The sequence below is a fragment of the Camelus bactrianus genome, chromosome X (genome assembly GCF_048773025.1).
Source record: "Camelus bactrianus isolate YW-2024 breed Bactrian camel chromosome X, ASM4877302v1, whole genome shotgun sequence".
Taxonomy (NCBI): Eukaryota; Metazoa; Chordata; class Mammalia; order Artiodactyla; family Camelidae; genus Camelus; species Camelus bactrianus.
Window position 1 is genome coordinate 61717912 of NC_133575.1, and position 26992 is coordinate 61744903.

Genomic DNA, 26992 nt, shown 5'->3' on the forward strand with positions numbered 1-26992 from the left:
TCAAGGGTGGGGGATGAGGAACTGCATCAGATACCAAGAGTCCAGGAATTCTCCCTAAAATTTTATACTTAGGATTCTTGCTAAAGTTAGGTCAAGGTGGAGGTCTAGTGGAAGAAGTTCAGAGGAGCCTGATTAAAGTTTGGTGAAGGAAGATTTTATCAGTATGACCCATGATCACATAATATCCTGTTTTATTCGTCCACAGACATGAATTGACCTATTCATCCATTGTTTTGCATTTAGATTTTTCCTATATATCTCCGCTTTTAAAAATACTAAAATGCCTTTCTGCATGAAGCCTTGTCTTTCTGTCTCATTATTGCACAACCTCTTTCCAGATGTCTGAATCCTTTGCCAAGATCACTAACACTGCATTCAATAAGAAAGCAAGCCCCTTAGGACACTGTTTCTCTACCTTGTATGTGTATAATGAATCAACTACGGGGTACAGGGTGAACAAATACAGGTGTACAATATAGTGATTCACAATTTTGAAAGATTATACTCTACTTATACTTATTATAAAATACTGGCTATATTCCACATGTTGGACAACACATCCTTATACCTTATTTTATACCTAAGAATTTTTACCCCTTATTACTATACCCCTATAGTGCCCTTCTCACAATCCCTCTGCTCACTAGTAACCACTACTTTGTTTTCTAAACCTATGGGCCTCGTTCTTTTTTGTTATATTCAGTACTTGATTCTACTCTACTGAAGAAGAAAAACAGTTGTGTTACACTATTAGGAATTTTTCCCCAAGGAAAAGAGAAGAAAGCTTAAGAAAAGAAAGAGAAAAGAGGAGAAAGCTTAAAGCATATGGTTTTGGAGACTTTTAAAATATCAGTGTACAAAGTGGTCGATATGGCATGTTCTTGATAATGCAGAGTAAGACGAAATTCTTTCAAACATTGTTTGTGAAGGGCTCTTAATGAATGGGAAAATACTACCAAAAAGAAAAACAATGCTACCAGGTATAAAAGGCAATACACGAAACCAGTAGTGGTCGTTTCTGGGTAGTGCAGTGGGGGTGATGTTTACCTTCTTATTGGTATTTTCTGAATTTTCAACATTTATACATTCAGCATCTTGAGATTCATTTCATGAACAAAAAAGAAAGTTAACATAAGCCCTACAGGAGACTTAACACAATGGCTTTAAAAAAAAAAAAAAAGGCATATGCGAGAACGTTTACAAGGAGGCTAGTAATCAAAGAAACTCACATTAAAGCTATTTTACTGTCACTCTTCTCTGTCCATCAGATTGGCACAGAGATTTAAGGAAAGAAGTGGGACTACAAGGCCGCCCTAACACAGCCCTGCCACAGTAGAGAAAGAATTTTTGTTTTGACTCTGAGGAGCACTTTTTTTTCAAACACGTAGGGCGGGGAAAGAGCAGAGTGGCGCGCGGGCACGGAGTCACGCTGCCATCAAGCGGCCAAAATTTCACTGAGCGACAAAGAAGGCCTGAGAGGACGTTCTCTTAGCGGCCTAGTTTCCGTTCTTAGACCCGGAGGAGTCCCCTAAGGGACCTGAGTGAGATAAACGGGAAGGGAAAAGCGATAGTTGCTAGAGCTAGGAGCCCACGAAGCAGTCACTGCGGGGGGCGCACCACGGAAGTGCATTCGCAATTGAGAGGTGGGAGAGCGGTCTCCCGAAGTCCCGCCCCCGAAGCCATAGCAACAGCAGCAGGAAGTTCCGGCTGTTCAAGCGCGGCGTTCCGGGGCGGCAGCGCCAATGGCTGATGGGAAGTGTGGTCGTTCGTCTTGGGGTTGTACGGAATTCGGTCTGCTCTTCCGTACCCGTGGCGTGAGTTTATTTTGTGGACAGTTTCTTATGTTCCCCGTGTGTCGGACATTACTGGGAAGATTGAGAGGGAGGAGGAGGGGAGGGGGAGGGGGAGGGGGAGGAGTAGGATTTAGCCCTCGGACCCATTCTAAGAGTCACCTAGAGGAGGAATGCGAAGATGGAGGCGGTCAGTCCCGTGTGGACATGCGCCATTAGTGCTGTACGGACTTTCCAAGCCAGCTGTGTGGTCTAGGCCTTCAAGCTATTTTGAGGCAGGTTTCTGCTTTTCCTTGACTTTGTGGGTCGCAGCCTGGGTGCTTGCTTGAGTGAGAGAAAGAGAAAGCCAGCTATCCCGGAACCCCCTTTAAGGGTATCATCTAGCCAGCCAGCCAGCCAGCCAGCCAGCCATCTATCTGTTCATTCATAAAGCAGATATATTCATTGAGCACCCATTATGTACCAGACAGTTTTAGACCTTGGGGACCCAAGACGCTTAAGAACACAAGGGCCTTGTTCTCAGGGGCCATTCCTTCTAGTGGGTGGAGACATTAAATAAGTTACAGAGTTAATTCCAGGTGGTGATAAGTGACAGTAAGAAAATAAAACGGGGCGATATGCCGGAGAGAAATGTGGTGGATGTGTAGTCATTTTCACTGGGTGGCCAGATTCGGCCTCCTCAAGGAAAGGACAGTTGAGGACATTAGGAGTGGTCCTGTATGGCTTTGATGGCATTGATAAGGATAAAAGCTGCTTCCTGGTTTTACATTGTTCCATGCCTTATTAATACAGAGGCTTAGATGAACACAAAATATAGATATGTTTTGCTGCTTCATTCCCTGCAGTAGCTCCTAGACTCTCAAAAGCAGAATCAGAATATAAAATTCTGATGGAAGGCCTGAGTGGGTCAGGACCTGGAAGTGCTGGCACTAGAATCCTGGACAACGGCTGCTAGTGTAGTGCCTTGAGCACCTAGATTAATTGAAGTCCCCTTTCCACTGAACGCCAAAGAGTACAGAGGGTGGAGAAGCCTGATTCCCTTCCTCTTTGTGGCCTGCCTTCCCTCCTGGTCTCCTTTCTCTATGGGTCCTAGGATCTTATCTTTCCAGATTAGGTCAGTAAGAGGCTTTGCTTTGCTGTAATGGTGGAGTATGTCACAGACCTGCAGCACTATCACTGGAAAGCCAGTGGAATTTTGATTCCAGGTAAGAGTTTGGAATGGGCCCAGAGTATGCAGTAGGTCCTATGTAGTGACCACAACTGTGATATTTTAAGGAATCGTGTAGTCGGCATGAAGGTGAAACCATGTTGACAAGCGCATCACAAACTGAGGGAAAGAATGCATGCGTGCATGGGTACGTAATCTGTGGTAGACAGCAGTAGGATCCCCTCAGTTATTCTGGGTCTGGAGGAAAGAGGGGAGTTGAAAGGCTATAGACTCATCACTAGCTCTGGTTCTCCTTTTGTAGATGTGAGGTGCACAGTGAAGGGAAATTGGAAAAGTAGGACTTCAGAGAGAATGGCCACAATGAGATCCAGTTTTACTACCAAACTAATATCCTGAGGGTCTCAACCTGGGGGGGGGGGGTGGAGAGTGTGGCACTGGTTGCTGTAGTGTTAGATAGATACTGAAAAGAGTCCCTGATGCCCTGTTAGAGGGCACCTACCTACTTAAGGGGGAATATCGAGGACTCTGGCTGGTTTAGGCCAGGGTAGTGGCAAGACTTAGCCCTCTTGTGTTGGATGGCAGGCTGCAGGTGACTATGACTGTCGATTCTTTTTTTGATCAGCACCTGCCTTTTCTCCCAATACAGTCCGTGACGGGATTCGTCCTGTATGTTCCGAGCACTGAGCTTTAGGGTTATCCATACTCTGCATATAACTTAGCTACATTATTTTAGAGACAGAATTCTCTGTAGAGACAGGGGGGAAGGGAGGTTAGAAGAGGACGAAATGTCTACCGTGGTATGATTTACATAGTAACAACAGCAGCAACAATAATTGGCTACATCCATTCGGGGTTTACCATGTGGCAGGCCCCTGTGCCAAGGGCCTTCTTCATGTTCCCTCATTTAATCTTCACAGTAACATGGGAACACTGGCACTCTACTTCCATTTTACATATGAGGAAACTAGGGCTTAGTTTAAGAGACTTACTTGAGTTTGGACAAATACAGCCAGGCTGATCCGTGGACCGTCCTTTGAGTCCCAAGGCTCTATACTGCACTTCCATGTGTCCTAGGTGAGCAGAGCTATTGATTCGATGCAGCTTTAGGGTCTTTAAAGTCCCGACTCCTGAGAACTGACAGGCTATAGAGTTCTAAATTGCCCTGACTCTGTTTATCTTTTTCAAATACTTGCCTGAATGTAACGGTGATGAAGAGAGAAATCGTGTCAGACTCCATTTTTTTCCTCCTGAGTACCATTCCAGAAATGCTGAGTCTGGACAGATTGAACTTGGAGGCTCTCTTTCTTGAGTGAAAGGAGAGCCAAGGGACAATCTCATGGTATTCTCTGCCTGAATGGGATGTACTCAGTGACCAAGGGGAGCAGCAGCATATGATCACCTTAAATAACTGAAAACAATTTTCTGAAATGTTGGAGGAGATTGCTTTGTTCTGAATGACTTTCCTGGGTGATCATATTACTAAACTGCCAATTAATAAGGTCACTGTGGCTCTCCAAATGTGGTGTGGGTGTGTGTGTGTGGGGGGGGTGGCCTAAAATTTTGTGTTTGTAAAATACCATATGTGCTGAATGACTAAACTACTATTAAAGAGCACACACTGCTGGTTTCTTTGACATAGGGGACTTCTTGCCGGGAAGCTTCCTGTTTACTTCGTAAGATGTGTGGGGTGTGTTCCTTATTATATTTTTGGCAAAAAGGCTAAGGAGGAAACAAATTGTGTCCGACCATTGACTGAGGTGTGGGTAGGGGACTCTGTTGAATCGAGGGAGTGCCCAGGCCCCTCCATGGCCCTTGTTATCTTCCCAAACTTCAAGGAGAAGGCAACGAGTAGCATGTACACCTAGAGGAGGTATCATACCTGCAGCACGTCCAGGCAGTACAGGAGTGTGAATGCTGCTCCTTAGACGCCAGCCCTTCTGGCCAGAGTGTGTCTAAAACTTCAGTTCCGTAGGTTCCAGCAGTGTAAGGCCTCTGTGGAATATGTGGGGCAACCAGTATCCCCAAAGATAGCCCTTGTCGTCACCACCAACAGGATGCACCCCACTGATTCTCAGGAAAAATTTTAAATTATCCTCATTGAGGTTCAGTGGTTACGTGGAACTCTGCTCCAGGGATTGCTGATGGGAATAGTGATTAGGAAGCATGGTGCGGTATGGAGCTCAAGGAAGAGGGAAACTACAGGAAACTCAGGTTGGCCACCGCTGCAGCTCACAGCAGTGCAGACGGACAGAAACATCTCTTTAATTCTCCATACGATGCCAGGAGCTCTAAGGGGAGGCTCAGAACTGTTGCAGTGTCCAGCCTCCCTGGCAAATGGAATTCAGGTAAAAGGGAGGCAGAGTCTCTCCCTCTGGGGGTGGAATGGAGGAAGACATTGCCTGGTGTACTTACTACATTGAGGCAAGGGTAGACCGAACAGTATTAACGTGATCCTAGATGTAATCTCCTACCCACTGGGGAACTGGTGAGGAGGGCAGCCCCTCCACTTGCCGACTCATACCTGGATCATAGAGAATGAACGTTGTCTGAACTTGGAACACACAGTGTCTCTGCTTGAACTAAAACATCTTTCCGCCAGATTGTGAGTCCAAATCCTCAAACGACTCATTTCTCTCATGCCCCTAGCCCTGCCTGCCCTCCTATTTCACAACCTATTTTCTCTCTTCAAACTTCCAACACTGCCTCTTCCATCCTCACTCTCAGCCGATGACCTACTCTCAGTTTTTTATTGAGAAAATTGCACGAGAGTCAACCCGAATTAACAAGTCTAAAATTGAACTCCCCCGTCTTCCCCTACAAACCTTCACCTGCAGCGTTTCCCATCGCAGGGCGATGGCAGTGCTCTCCTCTCCTCCCAGTTTGTCGTGCCATAGACTTGAGAGTGTTCCTTCACCCTGCTCTTTCATTCACCCCTCATTTTCCACCTGTCAGGAAATCCATGAGCTCTTTTCACAAAATATGTCCAGAATCGGACCACTTCCCCCCACCTCCACTGTTACCATCCTGCTCCAAGCCACCGTCAGTTTTTCCCCTACATCACTGGAATTGTTTCCTGACTTCTTTCCCTGCTTTGTTCAGACTCCCTGCTGCCCACCAAACTGCCCCATTGATAATCGGTCCCGCAGCCAGAATAATGCTATTAACACATACAATCAGATCATATAATGCCCCTGCTCAAAACCAGCAGTTTTCATTTCATTCACGGTAAATTAAGACTCCTTAAAATTGTCCACAAGGCCATATGTGATTTGGCCACTAGTTAACCTCTCTTACCTCACCTCCTAGTACTCTCCTCACTCTCCTCCTGTCTCTTTCCCCTTTGGCTACAGTGGCATCCTTGCTGCTCCTAAAGTAAGGGCTTTGGCACCATCTGTTCTTTCAGCCTGGAACGTTCTTTCCGCACAAGTCTGCACGGCTACCTCCCTCATCTCTTTCATGACTGTATTGCCTGTTGCTCAAAGTATTAGAAGTTCTGGATCCCCAACACCTACACAGGAAAAGTGTCGCTACTTCCAGACCTACATGCTTCCTAACTACGTAAGGTTTGAAGGGCCCACCTTGCCTGCCAGCTCCCCTAGAGACAGCAGATTTTACCTGTGAATTCTGTTGATGGGGCCCATCCCATATTCTGAAGATTCCATTCATTTATAAGACATTGCTGCTTTCAATTTTCCGTCTTTTTTTTCCCCTTTTATTCTGGACAAGGAGCTTGAATTGTCTTGTGGTCCCTGGCACAGTGTCCAGGACCCATGCAGGACTTCTGACCCTTGGTTGTGCTGCAGGTGGCAGCAGGGAGCAGCCCATCATTTCTTTATACAGCTGCTTAATATAATGATAAATAAAACCATAGCTTCCATAAATTGAACAGCTCTCCTAAGTTAGGTTATGTCACATACTATATCACTAATCTCAGAATAACTCTACAAGTTAGGTACTTTTCTTCCCATTCAATACTTTTTTTTTTAAAGAAAGAAAGTAAAGACACCCCGTGTAAAAACACTAAATAGAGGAATTAAGCCTTCAGTTCAAGGTCTAAGTTTATCACTAGCTGGTATTATGTACACTGAGTGGTCTGTCTTTTTTTCTTTTTCTTTCTTTCTTTCTTTCTTTCTTTCTTTCTTTCTTTCTTTCTTTCTTTTCTTTCTTTCTTTCTTTCTTTCTTTCTTTCTTTCTTTCTTTCTTTCTTTTCTTTCTTCATGGAATTGTTTATTCCCACTTGTTTTTCCTTTTTTATTGAAGTTCAGTCAGTGTACAATGTTGTGTTAATTTCTGGTGTACAGCGTAGTGATTCAGTTATACGTGTATATCCATTCCTTTTCATATTCTTTTTTTGTTTTTTTTTTAACATTTTTTATTGATTTATAATCATTTTGCAATGTTGTGTCAAATTCCAGTGTAGAGCATAATTTTTTAGTTATACATGAACATACACATATTCATTGTCACATTTTTTTCTCTGTGAGCTACCACAAGATCTTGTGTATATTTCCCTGTGTTATACAGTATAATCTTGTTTATCTATTCTACAATTTTGAAATCCCGTCTATCCCTCCCCACCCTCCGCCCCCTTGTCAACCACAAGTTTGTATTCTATGTCTATGAGTCTATTTCTGTTTTGTATTTATGCTTTGTTTTTTTGTTTTTGTTTTTTAGATTCCACATATGAGCGATCTCATATGGTATTTTTCTTTTTCTTTCTGGCTTACTTCACTTAGAATGACATTCTCCAGGAGCATCCATGTTGCTGCAAATGGCGTTATGTTGTCGGTTTCATATTCTTTTTTCATTAAAGGCTATTACAAGGTATTGAATATAGTTCCCTGTGCTGTACAGTAGGACCTTGCTCTTTATCTATTTTGTGTATAGTAGTTAATGTCTGCAAATCCTGAACTGCCAATTTATCCCTCCACCCCCACCACTGGTAACCACAAGTTTGTTTTCTATGTCTGTGAGTCTGTTTCTCTTTTGTCAATAAGTTCATTGTCTCTCTCTCTTTTTTTTTTTTTTTTTTTTTTTTTTTTAGATTTTCTTCAGTTTTCCTTCCTGAGAAGCACCTCTGTTCATCAGCTACAAAAGAACCATAGCTGGAGTCCATGGCCAGTCTGGCAGCACTATCTCATCCCAGCACCCCTGGGAACGATAAAGCTACCTTTGATGGTGAGGGGTTAGGGTGGAGGTGGGATTGTGGCCATGACACAAAGCTGAGAGGGACTTATGGAGAGCAGTGAATGGCTATACCTTTCGGTAAGGGACAGGTATTGGTGGTGTCCCTGTCATGATATCAACCCCTGCTGGCCAGTGCGCCCCAAGACAGAGCAAGATTTTCAGGCACTTGTGAGGCCCCGTGTCAAAAGGGACGTAGTGCATTGTGTCACCTCCTCTAACAACTGCGTTGGGTTGGCCAGGATGGCACCCTTGTGCTTTCCCCTGACCACAAAACAGTCCCGGAGTATGATCACCGCTCTCACATGCGACGGCTTCAGTGTGATGGCACAGGCCAGCTCTTTTACCTGTTCCCTGTTACATTTGGTAAATCAGGTTTTCTGCTTTCACGGAATACTCTCGTACACGACTTCTGACCACAGCCCCAGTTTTCTTCCTCCAAGCTTTCTTTCCCAAGTTTCAAGGCCAACTTGCTTTCGTGTCTGTAGTGCAATTGCCACGCTGTCCATAAGAACCACGCCCCTGAAGACAGTCTGCCTACTTTGCATGTCAATTCATGTTTTATATCTCACTGACCTCATTGTCCTGGGACACCCTACTGCGCATCAATTGTGGCTTCTAGCTTGTTCTGCATGAGTTGGCCTGTTATGTTTTGGGGGATACACTTTGTCAGGTACTATTGTATGTTTGTTGTACATGTCACAGGGATGCTTGACAATAAAGTGGATTATGGAATTGTCGGTTTCAGGATTCAAGATTTATCCATTAAGTCAAGCTTGTTCACACGTGGCTCAAAACTTCTAAATTCTTGTTAAGTTGCCAGCTGTTTGAGCTGTCAATTGCTGAGAGACGTGTTAAAGTGTCCCACTTTCTTAATGGATTTGCCTATTTATGCTTGTAATTCTGTCAATTTTTGCTGTGTGTATTTTGAGGCTATGTTGCTCCGAGGTTTCTGGGACAAGCTGGAATCTGGGAAGGCATCCTGGGGTCACTGTTGCGTTTCCTCCTGACCATAGAACACACCCTGTGGATGCGATCACTTGAGATGTCATCTCTGACATCCTGTTTTCACATGAAACAGCCTTATAAGATGGCATGAGTCAACCCCTATATGAACCACACCTGTCACAGCAAACACTTTTACCATCCAGATTTTGTATTTTCATGATAGACTAACTTACACGGTTTCTGACCATAGCCCTCTTTTCCCTCCCAGGCTTTAATGACCAGTGTCAGGGTCCTTCAAATTTGCCTTCCCCATGTAGTCCGACAGCCAGCAAGACCATGTGATCCATATTTTTAGGGAATATCTCCATGGCTTCACCACCTGCAGATAGCAGCACTCACCCAACTGCCTTGCAACTGAGGAAGTTACAGTCAATAATGTGAGATGCCTTCCTTACATGTCAGATGCCTTCGTCTACCTCATGATGCCCTAGCTCCAGCAGTCATAGCTTTCATCTTCTCCACACCCCTGTTATCCCTGGCATTACAGATACCTCGGCACCTTAGCCCGGATCGGAGGTGCCCCTGGCTCCACCCTTGGCACATCTACATGACCTGTCTAAGGAGGGAGCTGCAGGTCAGCTCAGTGGCACCCTCCCAGAAAAGAGAGAGAAACGTCCCAGTGGACTTCCATCTCCAGTTTTCTTTCCCCACACCAAAAGGTCTTTCCTCAGTAGAGTTCTTGAAGTCCACCAACTCTTCCCTTCTATGTACTGCCTTTTGTTCCTGGCACGTTCCTCTTTCCCTTATTTTAATATCCAGCTACTTTGAGTCCATCTGAAACAATAGCTGTGGGTGCAAAGGCCAGTGCTTGTTCTGATACCTCGGCCTGGGCTGATTCCCTTGCCTGGCAATGGGAAAGGCTCTGGGTGACAGTTTTATCTCCTGCTGTTTGGGGTACAGAAGCAGATAGCTTTTCCAATCTCGGGAGGACCCAATTCCTGGTCTCTGCAAGTATCTGAGGCTGTGACTACTTGAGTAGTGAGAAGTTCCCTTATTTAAAACAAATTTAAATAATCCTAACGAACAAACCAGGCACATACTATACATCTTAACAGATTTTTTTTTTTTAATTTAAAGGTGATGAGTGTACCCAAAATATTACATAGAGCAAATTACCGAAGTGCTTCCTCAGGTAAAAGGCCAGTTGTGTTTCTGGGAGTTGTATCCATATTCACTTGTCATGCATCGATTTGGCCATCATCTTGAGTCCATCCCTCCATTTTACTGTTGTCTGTTGACCTCCTGGTCAGGCCTCCATGTTCACTAACGTTCAGTATCCATGTGGATGACCCAGTTTACATTCAGACCTCTGGCTTCCGTATAGACTGGCTACCCTTGCAGAATCGTGTCCTCTATTTTCAGCTGTTCCCTGAAAACTTCCATCCATCTCCTCATTAGATTGGTTCTCCCTCTCCTCTGAGCTGCTGTGCAGGACTTCTCAAAGCATTCTTCTCAAGACCAGAATTTAACACATCCCCTCTTACTCTCAGCTGCCCTCTCGTGCTTCATAGAGGAAGCAGAAAGCACCTGGCGGGAACACCTCAATTTCCTGTTTATGCTGCCTCTCGTCATTCATCTTCTCTGGAGATACACCTGGCTCACTCTCCAGGGCAGTCTTTCGTATAAGGCCAATTCCCCAGTTACGCCTAAGTCTCTTGGAACCTAAAATACTAATTTTAAAAAAGTCCCCGAGGTTCCTCACACCACTGAGAATAGAATGACCGTATGATCCAGCAGTCCTTCAGGTTTGATTGAGCTGCCTCAGGGAAACTATGAAGGACTGTGAAGACACAGAGAGCAGCACCCTAAAGGCAGAACTATTTCTGAAGAAGTCCATAAATCCAAAAGAATTGAAAGCAGGGTCTTAAAGTGATCTTTGCACACCCATGTTCATAGCGACATTATTCACAATATTCGAAAGATGGAGGCAACCCAAATGTTCATTGATGGCGTAAACAAAGTGTGGCATATACACGCAATGGAATATTATTCAGCCTTAAAAAGGAAGGAAATACTGCCACATGGCAATAACATGGATGAATCTTGAAGACATTACACTAAGTGAAATCAGCCTGTCACAAAAAGACCATTACTATATGATTCCACTTCTCTGAGTTACCTAAAGTGGTCAGATTCATAAATACAGAAAGTCAGGTGGTGGTGGCCATGGGCTCAGGGGAAGGGGAAAATCAAGAGTTGTTGTTAAATGGGTATAGAGTTTCAGTCTGCACAAAGAACACGTTCTGGAGATCTGTGGCACAGCAACGTGGATATATTTAACTCTATTGCACTGTACACTTTCAAATGGTTACGATGATACATTTTCCAGTTCTGTGTATTTTACCACAATGTTTAAAAGTCCCTGGACCTCATGTCTCTTTCCAACTGCAAGTCTTTGGAAGAACGTTCTACGGTCATTGTCATCTCTTCTTTAACTCCCACTCCCTTCTCAGCCTACTGCCATCTGACTGATGTCCCCACCAGTCCACCAAAACTGCTCTTGTAAGGTTGTCAATGACCTTGCAAAATTCCTGGGCTTAGGGTAACTCAACCCAGGGTATTGGATACTGTTCACCCCTTCTTGCTGGAAGTTCTCTTATCGTTTGGCTTCTGTGAGGCGCTCCCTTGGTTCTTTTTGCTGATGTCTCACTGGTAAAACTCCTTTCTTTAAGTTTTGTTTGTTTGTTTGTTTGTTTTAATGATCCTTTCTTCTTCATAAATAGTTGTGTCCTTGGCCTGCTGCTCCCTGTGTCTGTATAGTTCTTCATAGTTTCCCTGGGGCAGCTCAATCAAACCTGAAGTATCAACTATCAGATTTACATCTCTGATCAGATCTCCCTCTGACTAGTCAACTCTGTCTGAATGTCCCATAGGCTCTTCAGACTCAACTCCTTAATTAAACTCATCATCCCTCCTCCAGTGTTTTCTAGCTCAATGACATTTATCCCCCAATCCTATTCTGAAACCTGGGAGTCATCCTGGACTCCACATTCTCCTTTATCCTCCATATCCAATTAGTCGGAAAAAAAAAAAAGTCCTATTGATTCTCTTTCCCTTATTAATATCAAAGTCCATCTCAAGTGTCAGTGCCTTGGCTTAGGTTTTCATCACCCAGGGCCTCCAAGTTAGTCACTCTGCCTCCAATTTTGCCTTCCTCAAATTTATCTTCCACACAGCGTTTTAGTGACCTTCTTAAAATTTAAGTTTGATCGTGAGGCTGGTCTACTTGGGTGCCTTCAGTAGCTCGCCATTGCTTTTAGGGTAAAGTTTCAACTCTCGAATATTCAGCATACAAAGTCCCTCGGCTTCCCCCAAATCATGATTGATGCCAGGCCCATGATCCAAGGTGACTAATTCTTGGCGGCGTTAGACACCAGTGGAAGAGAACAAAACCCTCATGGTAAACTTAGCATCTTACCAGAATAATGCTTCCTTCCCCTGACCTCAGGCCATTATGGGTGGCTCTCCACACCTCTCAAACTCTCACAGATGGCAGGAGCCCAAAAGAGCTTAGGTTAGTGGTTCAAAAAGCAGCATCTTTTTGGACTTTCCTTCATTTTCTGCGTTATCTATTTTCTATAGACCTTAACTCGTATCTGCAAGTCGGGAAGGAAGGAAGGAAGGAAGGAAGGAGAATCAGTCCCATGAGCAGGGGAACAAATGGGAAAGCTTTGAAGCAGGTTAAGTGAATGTGGAGGTGCAGGTGAGGTCAGTGTTTTGAGCAAATACATTTTGTATGTTCTTCCAGGTTTATCCATGCTTGACTGTGCCTCCAAATTCTGAATTCTAACCCCAATTACCTCAGGGTCTCAGAAGTCACAGAATGGTATGATTTTCAGGTTGGGACACTGACACAGGGAGAGGGGAATCCACTTGTACAAAGTTACAATGTCAGTGAGCATCCACATCAGAGACATCTCCTGTCTCAGAGCAAAGTTCTTTTTACAAAATGTCCCCACTCCATCGATCTTTAACTGATAATGGGCAAGTAATTTAACCTCTTCACACTTCTATTTCCTCATCTACAATAAGGGAATCATAAAGTGCGTACCCTGCCAAGCTGTTGAAATGAGCTATTGCCTAGAAAACACTTAGCATATTCCCCGACCCACTGTAAAACCTGAATGAATGTTAACCATTCTTACTATATTGGATATCTTCTCCATCTGCCAGGACGCAATGGTCCCCTCCCTGTTATACGCACAGCTATTACCTCCTTTTGTCCAACCTGCCATTTTGCACACATATTTTGAGTTTCCAAGTTCTAATTTCTGTTTGGATGTAGTAAGGAAGGTATTAGAGGTGGGGTGGGATAGAAGAAGAAAAAGCATTGTGAACTAGTACTTCAGAAATCAGAACTCAATCTAAAAAATAAGACGAATGTATATGCAAAACAGAAACAGACTTTCTGTTTAGAAAACAAACTAGTGGTTACTGAAGGAGAGAGGGCAGGGAGGAAGTGCAAATGAGAGGTATGAGATTAAGACATGCAAACTACTATGTCTAAAACAGATAAGCGACAAGGGCATATTGTGTAGCACAGGGAATTATAACCAGTATCTTGTTATCATTTTTAATGGACTATAATCTGTAAAACTGCTGAATCACTGTGATGTATACCTGAACTAACATAATGTTGTAAATCAACTATACTTCAATAAAACAAAGGAATCAGGACTCATGAAATTTGAGTCGGCAAATTTTCTAATTGGTCCAAATGTTGTGCTCTTGCAACAGGAGTCAAAAGCGTGAGAGCGAGAGAAAGCATGTTGGGTATTGAAAACAGTTCCAGTTTGGAGTCCTACAAGCCTGTGTTTGAACCTCAGCCCTGCCTCTTGTTATATATCCTTAAGGTGAGTCAACCCTTGAGCTCTCTGAGCCAGTTTCCTTACTTGTCTCATGTGGCTCATAATACCATACTGATGGGATCACTGTGAAGTGTTCAGGGGGAGTAATAGGTGCACGTATATGTGGGGGGTGGGGGGACGGGGCACACATATATATTTTCTCCCACATACAGTGAATATTCAGTACTTGGGAACCACATTACTTCCTTTAGGGTTTGCAGCAGTGTTTCACACATTCTGTCAATGTGTTCATTGTTAGTCTCAGTTTTCAGGGTTGTTGCAAGCTTTCGCCCTCTTCTGGGTTATTTTAGTCAGAAATTGGGAGAGCCAGCACCAAGGACTCTTCATCAAAGGCCATTTTAACTTGGAAACCCATAAACAGAAACGGAAGACGTTTTTTACCAATGGTAGTGGCAAAAACTATCAAAAGTTGATCAAATACTCTGTTAGTGAGGCTGTGGGAAACTGTCTTGTTTTGTTGGTGGGTGTATAATGTGGTACAACTGTTGAAGTCAATGTCGGAAATGTATCAAATTATGAATTCATGAAGCCTCTAACCCAGCAATTCCTCTTCTGCAAGTTTATCCTACAGACACGCCGGTACCTATACATGTTTGAAATAACATATGTGCCAGGGTATTCACTACGGCATTGTTATGTAATAGTGAAGCCCAAAGGTCTATCGTTATTAGAGCACTCACTCAATAAATTACAGTACAATACAATGATGCTCTTAAAAAGGAACAAGGAAGTGTTCTATACACTGATATGGAGAGAGAAAGATATAGTAAATGATCTAAAATCGTCACAGAAGTGTGTATTGTATACTGTCTTCTGTGCAAAAATAATGGAAAAATGGGTGGGACCTTATGGTCTTACCTGAAGACACACACACTTGAAGTTTACAGAAAAAGCAAAAGACAATGATTACCTGTGTGTGGGGTGTAAACTAGGTAGATGGGAGACTAAGTTGGGAAGGACACGTTTCACTGTATACTTAAAACATATTTTTTTTTGTTTTGATATATGCAATATATAACCTTTTCAATAAAAATAATTTTCAATATTGTCAATAAAAAATTTTTAAAAGACAATGATAAACTGGACAGCAGCATGTAAATCAGTGAAGTTAGAACACTCCCTCACACCATACAGAAAAATAAACTCAAAATGGCTTAAAGACTTAAATATAAGGCAAGACACTATAAAACTCCTAGAAGAAAACATAGGAAAAACATTCTCTGACATAAATCTTAGCAAAGTTCTCCTAAGGAAGTCTACCCAGGCAATAGAAATAAAAGCAAAAATAAACAAATGGGACCTAATTGAACTTACAAGCTTTGGCACAGCAAAGGAAACCATAAGTTAAGGAATACAACCACCTGCAGAATGGGAGAAAATATTTGCAAATGATGCGACTGACAAAGGCTTGATCTCCAGAATATATAAACAGCTCATACAACTTAGTAAGAAAAAAGCAAACAACCCAATCCAAAAATGGGCAGAAGACCTAAACAAGTAATTCTCCAGTGAAGACATACAGATGGCCAATAGGCACCTAAGAAAATGCTCAATATCGCTAGTTATCAGAGAAATGCAAATCAAAGCTCCAGTGAGGTATCATCTCACACCAGTCGGAATGGCCACCATTCAAAAGTCCATGAACGATAAATGCTGGAGAGGCTGTGGAGAAAAGGGAACCCTCCTACACTGCTGGTGGGAATGCAGTTTGGTGCAGCCATTGTGGAAAACAGTATGGAGATTCTTCAAAAGGCTAAAAATAGACTTAGCATATGACCCAGGAATCCCACTTCTGGGCATATATCCAGAGGGAACGGAACCTTAATTCAAAAAGATACATGCACCCCAATGTTCACGGCAACACTATTTACAATAACCAAGACATGGAAACAACACAAATGTCCATCTACAGAGGACTGGATAAAGAAGCTGTGGTATATTTATACCACGGAATACTACTCAATAAAAAGAAAAAAGAATAAAATAGTGCCATTTGCAGCAACATGGACGGTCCTGGAGATCGTCATTCTAAGTGAAGTAAGCCAGAAAGAGAAAGAAAATGCCTATGATAGCACTCATATGTGGAATCTCAAGAAAAAGAAAGAAAGGAAGAAAGGAAGAAAGGAAGAAAAGAAAGAAAGGAAGGAAGAAAGGAAGAAAGGAAGAAAGGAAGAAAGGAAGAAAGGAAGAAAGAAAGAAAGAAAGAAAGAAAGAAAGAAAGAAAGAAAGAAAGAAGAAAGAAAGAAAGAGAAAATAGAGGACACTAATGAACTCATCTACAAAACAGAAACAGACTCACAGACATAGTAAACAATCTTATGGTTACCAGGGGAAAGAGGTTGGGGAGGGATACATTGGGAATTAGAAAATTGCACCTCTTGGTTAGTGATGGAGATGTTAGCTATCTTGATTGTGGTGGTGGTTTCATCGGTGTTAAGTATCAAAATTCATCAAATTGTACATCTGAAATATCTAGTTTACAGGAACCATACCACAACAAAGGTGTTTTAAAAAGTAAATAAATGATGGTATATGGATCGTTAGTAGGTGGATTTTTTGACAAACATTAGAAATATTATTCTTGAAGGGTTTTCATGACATGAATACGACACTGCATTTGAAATATTGGGTTCATTATATGTGTGAGTTCATATGTGTATAATTATCTAAACTACCTGTAATTAATAGAGAATATGAACATTGGGTAAAAACCATTGAAGTCCACCAAAATAATAATAGTGCGTGGTCATGAATGATTTTTCCCTTTTGCATTTGTGACATTTTGAAAATCTCAACAATGACCACATATTAGTTTAATGAAGAGGAAGTAATAATAAAGTTATTTAGAATATAAAACCCACTAGAAAAATGAATGAAGTACACAAACAGATATTTCAAAGTAAAAAGCAGCCAAACAGACAATAGACAGTGGCAGAAAAATGTTAACCCGCAGACGTAAGTCTTTAAAGGACAATTAAACAGCAATAGGATAATAATTATTTATGAAATTATGAAAGTTTTTAACAAAGGTAATACTCATCACTTTCCTTGATTCCAAACAGGGGCTTCCCTTCTATAGAAGTTCATCAATTTGTAGAAAAGAAATTTTTTACATTTCAAAGGCTAAGAAACTAGTTTCTTGTCTGTCATAGTATGTGTCCCTTGACTTTAGGACATTGCTAAGAGGCAAAGACAAGAAGAGTAAGTGGGCAGGGGATATATTAGTCCTGGTACACTTTCAGAGAGTAAACCTGCCTATCTAGTCCACCTATGTCAGAGTCAGGGATGTAACACAAGAACTTTTTTCAGCTCCATCCTAGAAACCACCAGCTAATCCCATAATATATCCTAGAGGGTGGGTGTTGTGGTTTCCTAGGAGATTAGTAGCATGGGGAAAAGTTTTAAAGCTGTAGACTTCTCTTTTGCTGGTCTTTCCTAAGCCTCCAATTCCCTCAGCTTACATAATAGAGGGTTTGTGCTATCTTTCTTCTGTCTGTCCATATGCTTGGTGAATTGGAGCTAGATCCCCTGAGGCTTCACTCTCAGAGCTCCTTCTTTCTCCTATTATCCAGCACACATTATAAACACCATAAAACAGTCCTTAAAGCAGGAAATAGAAAGGAAAGGGCATCAGATAAATCATACTAACCCTGAGAATCAGACAAAAATCAGAGAAGCAGACAAAAAGGAGTAACTAAAGAGGGCTTTAACCTAGGGATCCAGGGTCCTCCCTGGAGTCTGTCTTTGCTGCTGTCTTTTCCTTTGATGATCCTATCCTCATTACACAGATTCTATGAGGTATGATAGTAGACTGAGGGAAGGAGAAACAAAAGAAGACTGAGTAAAAGGACTGTTTTAATAGTCCAGATTAAAACAACAACAGGTATCAACTGTTATTTAGCACTTATTTTGTACCAGGCATAATTCTAAGCACATTACACATTTTAATGCATTTAATCCTCAAACAACCCTATAAGGTAGGTACTGCTGTTGTTCCCATTTTGCATGTGAGGAAACTGAGACAAGAAGTTAAGTATTCAGCCCTGGGTCACATAGCTGGTAAGTGGATTTCCTAAGGTCTGCCACAGGAAGAACACCAGCAGAGTGGCATGTCCTCTAAATATGCTCAATTATGCCTTATTTATGCCTGGGAATGAGGATCACTTTCTAGGAAGGTAGAAATATGAGCATGTGCTGTTAAACTAACCTGTGCAAACCAGGCCTTTCCTATACTTGAAGCTTCTCATTTGGTCTATGAGACAAGAGGTTACTTTACAAATGTTTCACTACTGCTGTTCCTGTCCTTCAAGAAATCCCAGGTAACCATTGTTATAACCTGAGTTGTATCTGCAACTTGCTTTTCTCTCTTGGCAATTCCTCCAAGTTAGAGGAATCTTAGCAATTCCTCAAAGACACAGCACTCACTCATTTTAATAGCCACAAAATATTCCATGGTATGTCTACACTTCAATTTAATTCACTATTTCCCTATTTATGAATATTTACTGTGTTTCTAATTTTTTTGCCACTACTCACAATGTTGCAATAAACATTCTTAGTTCTTATAATAAATTCCCAGTCATAGGGTTCCTGGGTTGAAGAGTATCCTTAGTTTTAGTTGTATACATTACCAGGTTACTTCTCATACCTACACACAAAGAGATTTAACGATATCCATTTCCACCAAGCCCTACATCCCCTTTAGAAGCTAAATATCATCACACTTGAAACTTTTTGCTAATCTTAAGAGAACCAAAAGATAGCTACATTTAGCTGTAATTTATTTTCTTCTATTAGAATGAGCTTCTTTTCATAAGCTTCCTGGACATTTTGAGTTTGTTAACTAGCGAATGGACTATTCATACCCTTTGCATATTTTTAAATTGAGCTGACTTTACAAAATTTGTAAGAACTCTTTGTTCATTATATAAATTACAACCGTACCTGCTATAGACTTGCAAATATTTTATTAATTAATCATTTACCTTTAGATTTTGTTTATGCTATCTTTTGTCACTTTGAATTTTTAATTTTATGTAGTTGACTGTGCCTTTTTTATCTAATGAATACTATATCCTTTGTCTTGCTCGAGTCTCTTCAACTCCTAAGTTATCAACAATTTTCCTACATTTTCTTCGAAGTGTTTTTAAACTAAAATTTTTATCTTGAGCTAATTGTGGATTCACATGCAGTTGTACCATGGCATATACCCTTTACCCAGTTTCTCCCCAATGGTAACAGTAACATCTTATAAAACTCATTGTTTTAGTGACCTTAAAATTTAAGTTTGTTCATGAAGCTGGTCTACTTAAAGGCCATTGCTTTTAGGGTAAAATCTCAACACTCTCATATTCTGCATACAAAGCCTCTCTGCTCCTCACCAAATCAACATGACTACACTTTTACTCCATCTGTTTTTTAAATTTCCAGCAAGATGCCATGTTTAATTCTTCAACGCCTTTGCACGTGAGATACCCTCTGCCTGGATGTCCTTCCCTACCTGATTTGGCTACTTGGCTAATTGCCTTTCATGACAACTTGGGTATCCCCTGTTTGTGTCCCATAGTATATGATGCTAGGATGTGATCACCACTTATTCTGCTCCCTCATTGTTATCTAGTTCTGCCAAGGCAGGGACTAAATTCTTCAGTCTCTTCACTCCACTGCCTAGCAGCACGCCTGTTGGTGATTTACAGCCTAATTTGGGGTATTGGGAAGTGTTGGTGTGTATATGTGTCCGTATGCGCGTGCAGGCAAAAATGGAGAGTGTGAATCCGAATCTCTGCAGGGCACTCAGCGCAGCGGGGATGTGACAGTTGCATTATTTTAACTCGGTCTTTTCCATGTTCACGACCGATATTACTGATTATTCAATCACCTCAGATCCCTTAAGTATCCCAAACTAAGCAACAAAGCCACGCCTTTGAGTCTGAGATGGGCGGGTGAGGAGAGGCCAGGGAGTACTGACTCCAGGCGAGGGAGGGTGCACGCAGGCGCAGCGGCAGCCGGATGAAAGCCACTCTTGCTCCGCCCTCCCTTTTCAACTAACCGCGGAAGAAACAGGAAAAAAAAAAAAGTCATTTCCGGGAAACTGGGGCCACGCTTTGTAAGCTGCAACATGGAGGCGACTAGTGGAACTGATGAGCCGGTGAGACGCAGCTCGGGGGTCGGGTGAGTGGGGAGGTTGAGCTGGGTCGAGCCTTGAACTCTCCCTCCTTTTTCCTTTTCCAGGTTTCCGGGGAACTAGTGTCAGTGGCACACGCTCTTTCTCTTCCAGCCGAATCTTATGGCAACGATGTGAGTATGACTCACCCACAGCTCCCACTTTCCCAGCTATCCTGGGATGTCTGCAGGGCCCGCCACGAAATTCTAACCTCCTACCCCAAGGTCTTCTGTAGACCCTCTCCATGTCTGCTGGAAACGGCTCCTTTCAGTTCATCCTAATCTTTTTGGTCCGCAAACGCAGGACTAACGCCAGTAGGAGTAGCTCCCAAACTGCTGCACTTTAGAGTTACCTGGGAAGCTTTTAAATATCTCGATGTTCAGGTCTCAGTCCATCCCGAGTCAGGAATCAATATTTTTTCAAGGTCTCTGAGTGATTCCATTGTGCAGTAAACTTGCACTGGCTTATGGTATATCTGGTTTAGATCCTTAAGGAGAAAGCACATGATGTATTTTGAGGTACAAGACACAGGAACATGAAAATAGTAATAACACTCAAATAGGAGTATGATGTATGCTAGATTAGTGGATCAGGGCATAAGATCCAAAGGAGTTTAGCCAAAGATGAAACCCCTAAGGAGACAAGAGAGTAGAGAAATACTTCCCTGAGTAAGTGGATCTTAAACTGGATCTTCAAAGTGTAGGTGGACAAAGGACATGATTTGGCAGTCAGGAAACGGCATGGTCTAAGGCATGGAGGCAAAAATGCAATTTTTTTCTGGGGTTAGTGAAATAGATCCGTCACTTTGGAGTGGGAGATTCTAATGGAACAGGTACTTGGTATGGCTTATTATAACCTAGCCTGCTTCATGATACTGATTCATTTCTAAGTGTTGTAGTATAGGGAATTGGCTGTGTGATAAACACAAATGATTATGACATACTACAGTTTTAAAAGTGAAGAGTAATTTCACTTCTGTTATCTTATTTTGGCTTCTGAACAACTCAATGGTATATGTGGATATTTCAGTTTTACAATGTTTCAACTCAGTCCTGAGAAGGTGATTTATCTACAGCTGCATGTAATCTCTACTTTCACTAGTTGCTGGGAAAAGATAGCTAGTGGCTGATTTTGTTTATTATACTGTGTAGGTAGCTTCTTTAGGTTGTCATAAAGACAAAAGAATTATTATATGGCCCAAATGTACTAGTCTACTTTTTATCCTTTGACAGTAACACCAAGTTTGGTAGCCCTCCTCAGTATTAACTAGACATCCACAGACTTCCTTAATTTGTTCTTTGGTAGCAAGATTGGGAGATTTCTGACTTGGCATTCTTCACTCCTTTGCAGCCTGATATTGAGATGGCTTGGGCCATGAGAGCAATGCAGCATGCCGAAGTCTACTACAGAGTGAGTTGTCTGTCTTCATTATTGAGCAGAATTTAACATGTTTAATTTAAACATTAAACATTCAGTGTATGATGCTCTGCTAATCACCATTCTCAGCAAGTTAAACGGTTGTGTTTTGGAGATAGTTTGTATTACTGTGAGATCTTGTCCACAGAGAACAGGGGCGTGAAAGAGAATTTTGTTTTGACAGTGAGGAGTTGTGCTTCTTTGCACAGTGTTCTTCTGTTGCTAACCAGCAAAAGGGTACCTGGCCCATAGTAGACACTAAATAAATGTTTGTTAACTGAATGAACAGTTCACAGAGGGCAATAGCCAGGCATTACTAACTAAGGCCAAAGTTTGAATTGGTGGAAGGGACTGTAGTATATTATGGCCCTTTAAAGTTATGTTATGATTTCATCTGGGACCTAGGCTGTCTATACTTGCTAATGAACTCTTCTGCCCTGAGAACCATGAGGGTTTGCTGGGGAAGAGGGGATAGAAATGTAGTAAATTTAGAGACTAGCATCTGTTGTCTTATTTTCTGGCAGCTGATTTCATCAGTTGATCCACAGCTCCTGAAACTCACCAAAGTGGATGACCAAATCTATTCTGAGTTTCGGGAAAATTTTGAGAAACTCAGAATAGATGTATTGGACCCAGAAGAGCTCAAATCAGAATCAGCTAAAGAGGTAAGAATTCTCTCTTAAATATTGCCTCATATCTGGCAAACAGTTATTGATTGTGAATACATTTTTATACATTTAGACTTTTTTTTTTTGGTTTAAAGCAAACACATAAAGAACCAGGGCTTTTATGTAGTTATAATCAACTATAAGTAAATTATTAAATGAATGTTTTTCTGGTTTATGGATTTTTCATGTTCATTGAATTTATTTTTTTTCTCCTTTTTGACTTGGACCTTTCATTCCTATCCCTCCAGCCCTTTCAGGGGAGAAGGAATAAATTTACCTATGTGAGTAGTTTAGCCAGAAGGTTTAGATGGGGGATTGGCAAATAGGGTACAGAAATTTGTTTGGATTCTCTGGATTTAAGTTCATATTATCACAGGCCCTAAAACTTGTGTTTTGCATTGCTTACTTGATTACCTTATACTTTTACAGAGCACTAAGATTCTTACAGAGAATTTTTTTTCCTTGAGAATAGACCCTTGGCTTATGAGGAATGTAAGCTTTTAACTCTTAGCAGGCTGTCACTGATTTTTGGAAAATTACTTCTACTTAATGGACTTCTTTCTTAACTTTGCAATTTGGGCCAAATTCCTGACTTCTTTGTCTCATTTGTGCTTAATTGAAAATGAATAACTATTTTGGGCTGAATTAGCCAATAACTTAAAACAGAGAATCTGTTTAAGAAATTAAATTTTAATTCTCTAGTCAAGGGTTTAAGTTTTCATCAGATTAAAATAGTGTTCATGTTGAGAAATACCAGCCTAACGATATAATAGATAACACAGCAACTAGCCGCTAGTGAAACTAGCAATCAGTTCAACCTTAGTCTCTTTCACTATGATTATTTTCCTTGCTGAGGAAGTGGAAGCTGCTCTCCTGGCCTTAACTTCACCAGCCTCCTGCATTTTTTTAGCTAAGGCATCTTTTTTGCCTCTGTAGAAGTGGAGGCCATTCTGCTTGAAGTTTGATGGGATTGTAGAAGACTTCAACTACGGTACTTTGCTGCGACTGAATTGTTCTCAGGGATACACTGAGGAAAACACCATCTTTGGTGAGTTTCTTGCCTCTGGCATCGTTTCTGTATAAAGAGAGTGAGGAATCTGGTTTTACTGCTGAATTGGTAACAGATAGATAGTTTGGGAATCATTTTATTTGTTATATCTTTAAAGGTCATGATACTGTTTTTTCAGTAACTGAGTATTTTCAGCCTCATTTAACATAGGATTAGAATTCCACATCTGTAAATATTTGCAAGCGAGAAGACTGACAAGGGACTAATTTCCAAAATATACAAACAGCTCATACAGCTTAATATCAAAAAAAAAATCCAATCAAAAAATGGGCAGAAAACCTAAATAGATATTTCTCCAAAGAAGACATACAGATGGCCAACAGGCACATGAAAAAATGCTCAACATCGCTAATTATTAGAGAAATACAAATCAAAACTACAATGAGGTAACACCTCACACCACTGAGAATGGCCATCATCAAAAAGTCTACAAATAATAAATGGTAGAATGTGGAGAACAAGGAACCTTCCTACACTGGTGTAGGAATGTAAATTGGTGCAGCCACTGTAGAGAACAGTATGGTGGTTCCCTAAAAAAGTAAAACTAAAGTTACCATATGATCCAGCAATCCCACTTCTGGGCATATATCTAGATAAAATTATAACTTGTAAAGATACATGAACCACAGTGTTCTTAGATGTGGGTTCTGTTCATCGTGGGTTTTGTCCAGCAAAAGTCCCACCATGGAAGAACCAAATTACTCAAGACTTTATCGGATCAAGAGAGTGAGAGGGAACTGGAGACTGACTCCCTGAGCTCCTCCAAAGCTCTTGTATTTATTGAGAATAGTCAAACAAAGAATCAAAGTGAAATATGTCATAGGAATAAGTAAGGGGCATGGTATACGTGCAGGGATGCAGGTCAGCAGTTTGCAGTTTCAGTTCATGAAAAATAGAAACATTATAATCTTAATTTATACTTAGAAGGTTACAATATTGATAGTACAGACGGTTATTTTAAGCCTCAAATAATCATGAGCAAGGTTACAGTGTTCCAAATAACTGATAATGAAAACCCAGACCACCACAGAGTCTCCATACTCTGATCAGAAATCATCTAAGCATGCAAAGCAGCCCAGCTGTTCCTAGCTAAGGTCTAAGTCACAGTCTTCTGTGAGCAAGAGCAGCCTACGCTATCCACCTATGCCTGATAAGCGAAGCATGTCCTGCCAGCCAGGGCAAGGGATGAGTTATAGTTTTCCATAAGCACAAGCAGCCCTGAATCTGTGACCTCGAACTAAGCAAAGTGAGCAAAGCATGTCTCTGCTTTTTACAGCAAGAAGACAGTTCATAGCAGATTCCTGCTAGCAAAGCAGCTTCAAGGCAACTAAGCTAAGTTCCATAGATAAGGTGGTGACTGGTATTGAGAGTTTAGTCTTTTGTGCTCTTAGACATTTTGCTTTGAAGTAGCAGTATAAAGACAACTATAGAAAGCATTGGTTTTGATTATACATTTCTTATGTGCTTACATAAAGGTGAGAATACATAAAGGTGAGAATATGATTTGTTAAAAGCAATCATTACAATATCAAAGTTTGTTAACCCAAGTTAGCGCTCCCACACATAGAAGCACTGTTTACAGTAGCCAAGACGTGGAAGCAATCTAAATGTCCATCTACAGATAAACGGATAAAGAAGTTGTGTGTGTGTGTACACAATGGGATACTACTCAGCCATAAAAAGAATGAAATAATGCCATTTGCAGCACTATGGAAGGACCTGGAGTTTATCATATTAACTGAAGTAAGTCAGAGAAAGACAGACATTATATATCACTTATATGTGGAGTCTTAAAAAATGACACAAATGAACATACTGACAAAACCAGAAACAGACTCACAGATATAGAAAACAAACTATGATTACCAAAGGGAAAAGGGAACAGGAGGGATAAATTAATTGGGTGTTTGGGATTAACATATACACACTACTATATATAAAATAGATAAACAACAAGGACCTACTGTATAGTACAGGGAACTATATTAAATATCTTGTAATGACCTATAATGGGAAATAATCTGATAGATATATATATAATTGAATCACTTTGCTGTGTACCCAAAACTAACACAGTATTGTAAATCAACTATACTTCAATAAAAAAAATTCCACATCTCTGAAGCTATGACTATACTGGAATGATTTGCATGTTAGTTCAGCTTTGTCAATAGATTTCCAGTAGGTTTAGAGAAGTAACTGTGACTAGAACAATAATCAGTTTTATTCACCTTTCAGCCCCTAGGATACAATTTTTTGCCATTGAAATTGCTCGCAACCGGGAAGGTTATAACAAAGCAGTTTATACTAGTGTTCAGGACAAAGAAGAAGAGAAAGGAGCCAATAATGGAGAGACAGGAGCTGACAGTGGAGGAGAAGAAGAGAAAGGAGCCAACAAAGAAGGAGAAAAAGAGAAAACTGACAAAGGAGGAGAAAAAGAGAAAGCCTAAAAGAAATCAACAAAAGTGGTGAAGCAGCTATGTAAGGTAGACAGGAACAGCACTCTAGAAGATGTGACTCAGCTGAGCCTATAAGTACCATGATGCTACTTCCACAGGCCCCTGTGGTTAAATGTATCTCCTTGTTCAGTGGAAGGACATGCAGAAGGACATCTTTCTAGCCTAATCATCAGGAGTTGCAATGGTTGTTCTCTTGTATGAGCTGGCTTGAAGACTATTAGTGGGGTCTTAGGTGATTATTTTTTGGTTCAGTCAAATAAGAAATTTTGTAAATAAATTTGTTTTGGTTCTTATGACTACCTATATTTGTGAAAATTATTTAACGCTTGATTTTTTTCAGGTATATAATCTCTTTGCCATGTCTTACATAAAATGATTTATGCCTATTTCTCAATGCTTCTCACTATTCCTGAAGTGAAATTCCCACAAACCTGTAAAGTTGTACATGGTTTTAGATTGGAAGTCCTTACATAAGAATTGACTCTTGCCATTTGGGTGACTATAGCTTTCTGATTTTATTTGATATATCTGTCAAAAGATCGGATAAATACTCTATAGGGTAACAGCAGCAGTGTCAACCTGTCAGAACAGTGAATGCAGCCCAGTTCACAGTAGAGGAGCAGGAGACTGGACTGGCTTCAGTACCTGCTTCTCTCTGGTAGCAAGTTGTTACCTGAAGGCTAGCAGAAATTAATAATTAAATATGAAGGCTGATAGAGTGGCTTCCCTTTTATAATGCTGTGGACAATAACACATTTATACATTAATACCAAACAAATGTATTTCTAAATGGTATTTTGTCAGACTCCAAAAATAGACCAATTGACTTTATATGGATGTGGGGAGGCTCCTTCTCATCTAATAACTTTTCAGATTGCATGTTTCAGTTATCTTCACAAATGTATGGGTATGTACACATCCCTATAGACATACTGACTTTGATTGTTAAAACTAATTAGAGGAAACTGTACTGTTTATCATGCATATAGTAAATACTCTTAAGAGTCTAACCACAGCATGATCATGCAAGAAAGGATTTACCAGAGCAGGGCAGGAGGGAATGAGACTTTTTCTAAGTAGACACAGGAGATAAATAAAAAATGAACTTAATTGATGAGTTATGTCCTAGGCAAGAGCTGTGCTAGATACGCACACAGCCAGCAGCAACAGTTGTGCACAAAGCAAATAGGCTTCTCCAT

The 26992-nt window shown here is 41.1% G+C and overlaps 1 protein-coding gene across 6 annotated transcripts; it reads left to right on the top strand.

Moving 5' to 3' along the window:
- The first annotated feature begins 1665 nt into the window (after window positions 1–1665).
- On the top strand, window positions 1666–25960 carry PBDC1 (polysaccharide biosynthesis domain containing 1). 6 transcript variants are annotated; one of them, XM_074360048.1, is made up of 9 exons: window positions 1744–1814; window positions 7633–7782; window positions 8003–8136; window positions 13888–14003; window positions 20250–20315; window positions 21532–21591; window positions 22122–22262; window positions 23202–23313; window positions 25573–25960. In XM_074360048.1, exons 3-9 carry the CDS (start codon window positions 8073–8075, stop codon window positions 25782–25784), a joined length of 771 nt encoding a protein of 256 aa, XP_074216149.1. In that variant the 5' UTR covers window positions 1744–1814; window positions 7633–7782; window positions 8003–8072; the 3' UTR covers window positions 25785–25960. The 6 variants fall into 6 exon arrangements, with proteins under 6 accessions (XP_074216150.1, XP_074216147.1, XP_074216151.1 ...); XM_074360047.1 differs by having other exon boundaries at window positions 1769–1814; window positions 7695–7782; XM_074360049.1 differs by lacking the exons at window positions 7633–7782; window positions 25573–25960 and adding an exon at window positions 24956–25566 and having other exon boundaries at window positions 1666–1814.
- The last annotated feature ends 1032 nt before the right edge of the window (window positions 25961–26992 follow it).

Excerpts from the sequence above, each read along its gene's own strand:
- PBDC1 (XM_074360046.1), top strand. The coding sequence starts at position 8,073 with ATGGCCAGTCTGGCAGCACTATCTCATCCCAGCACCCCTGGGAACGAT. Across the intron at positions 8,137-13,887 it reads CGATAAAGCTACCTTTGATG|GAGTCAAAAGCGTGAGAGCG; the intron begins GTGAGGGGTTAG and ends CTCTTGCAACAG. Across the intron at positions 20,316-21,531 it reads CCGAATCTTATGGCAACGAT|CCTGATATTGAGATGGCTTG; the intron begins GTGAGTATGACT and ends ACTCCTTTGCAG.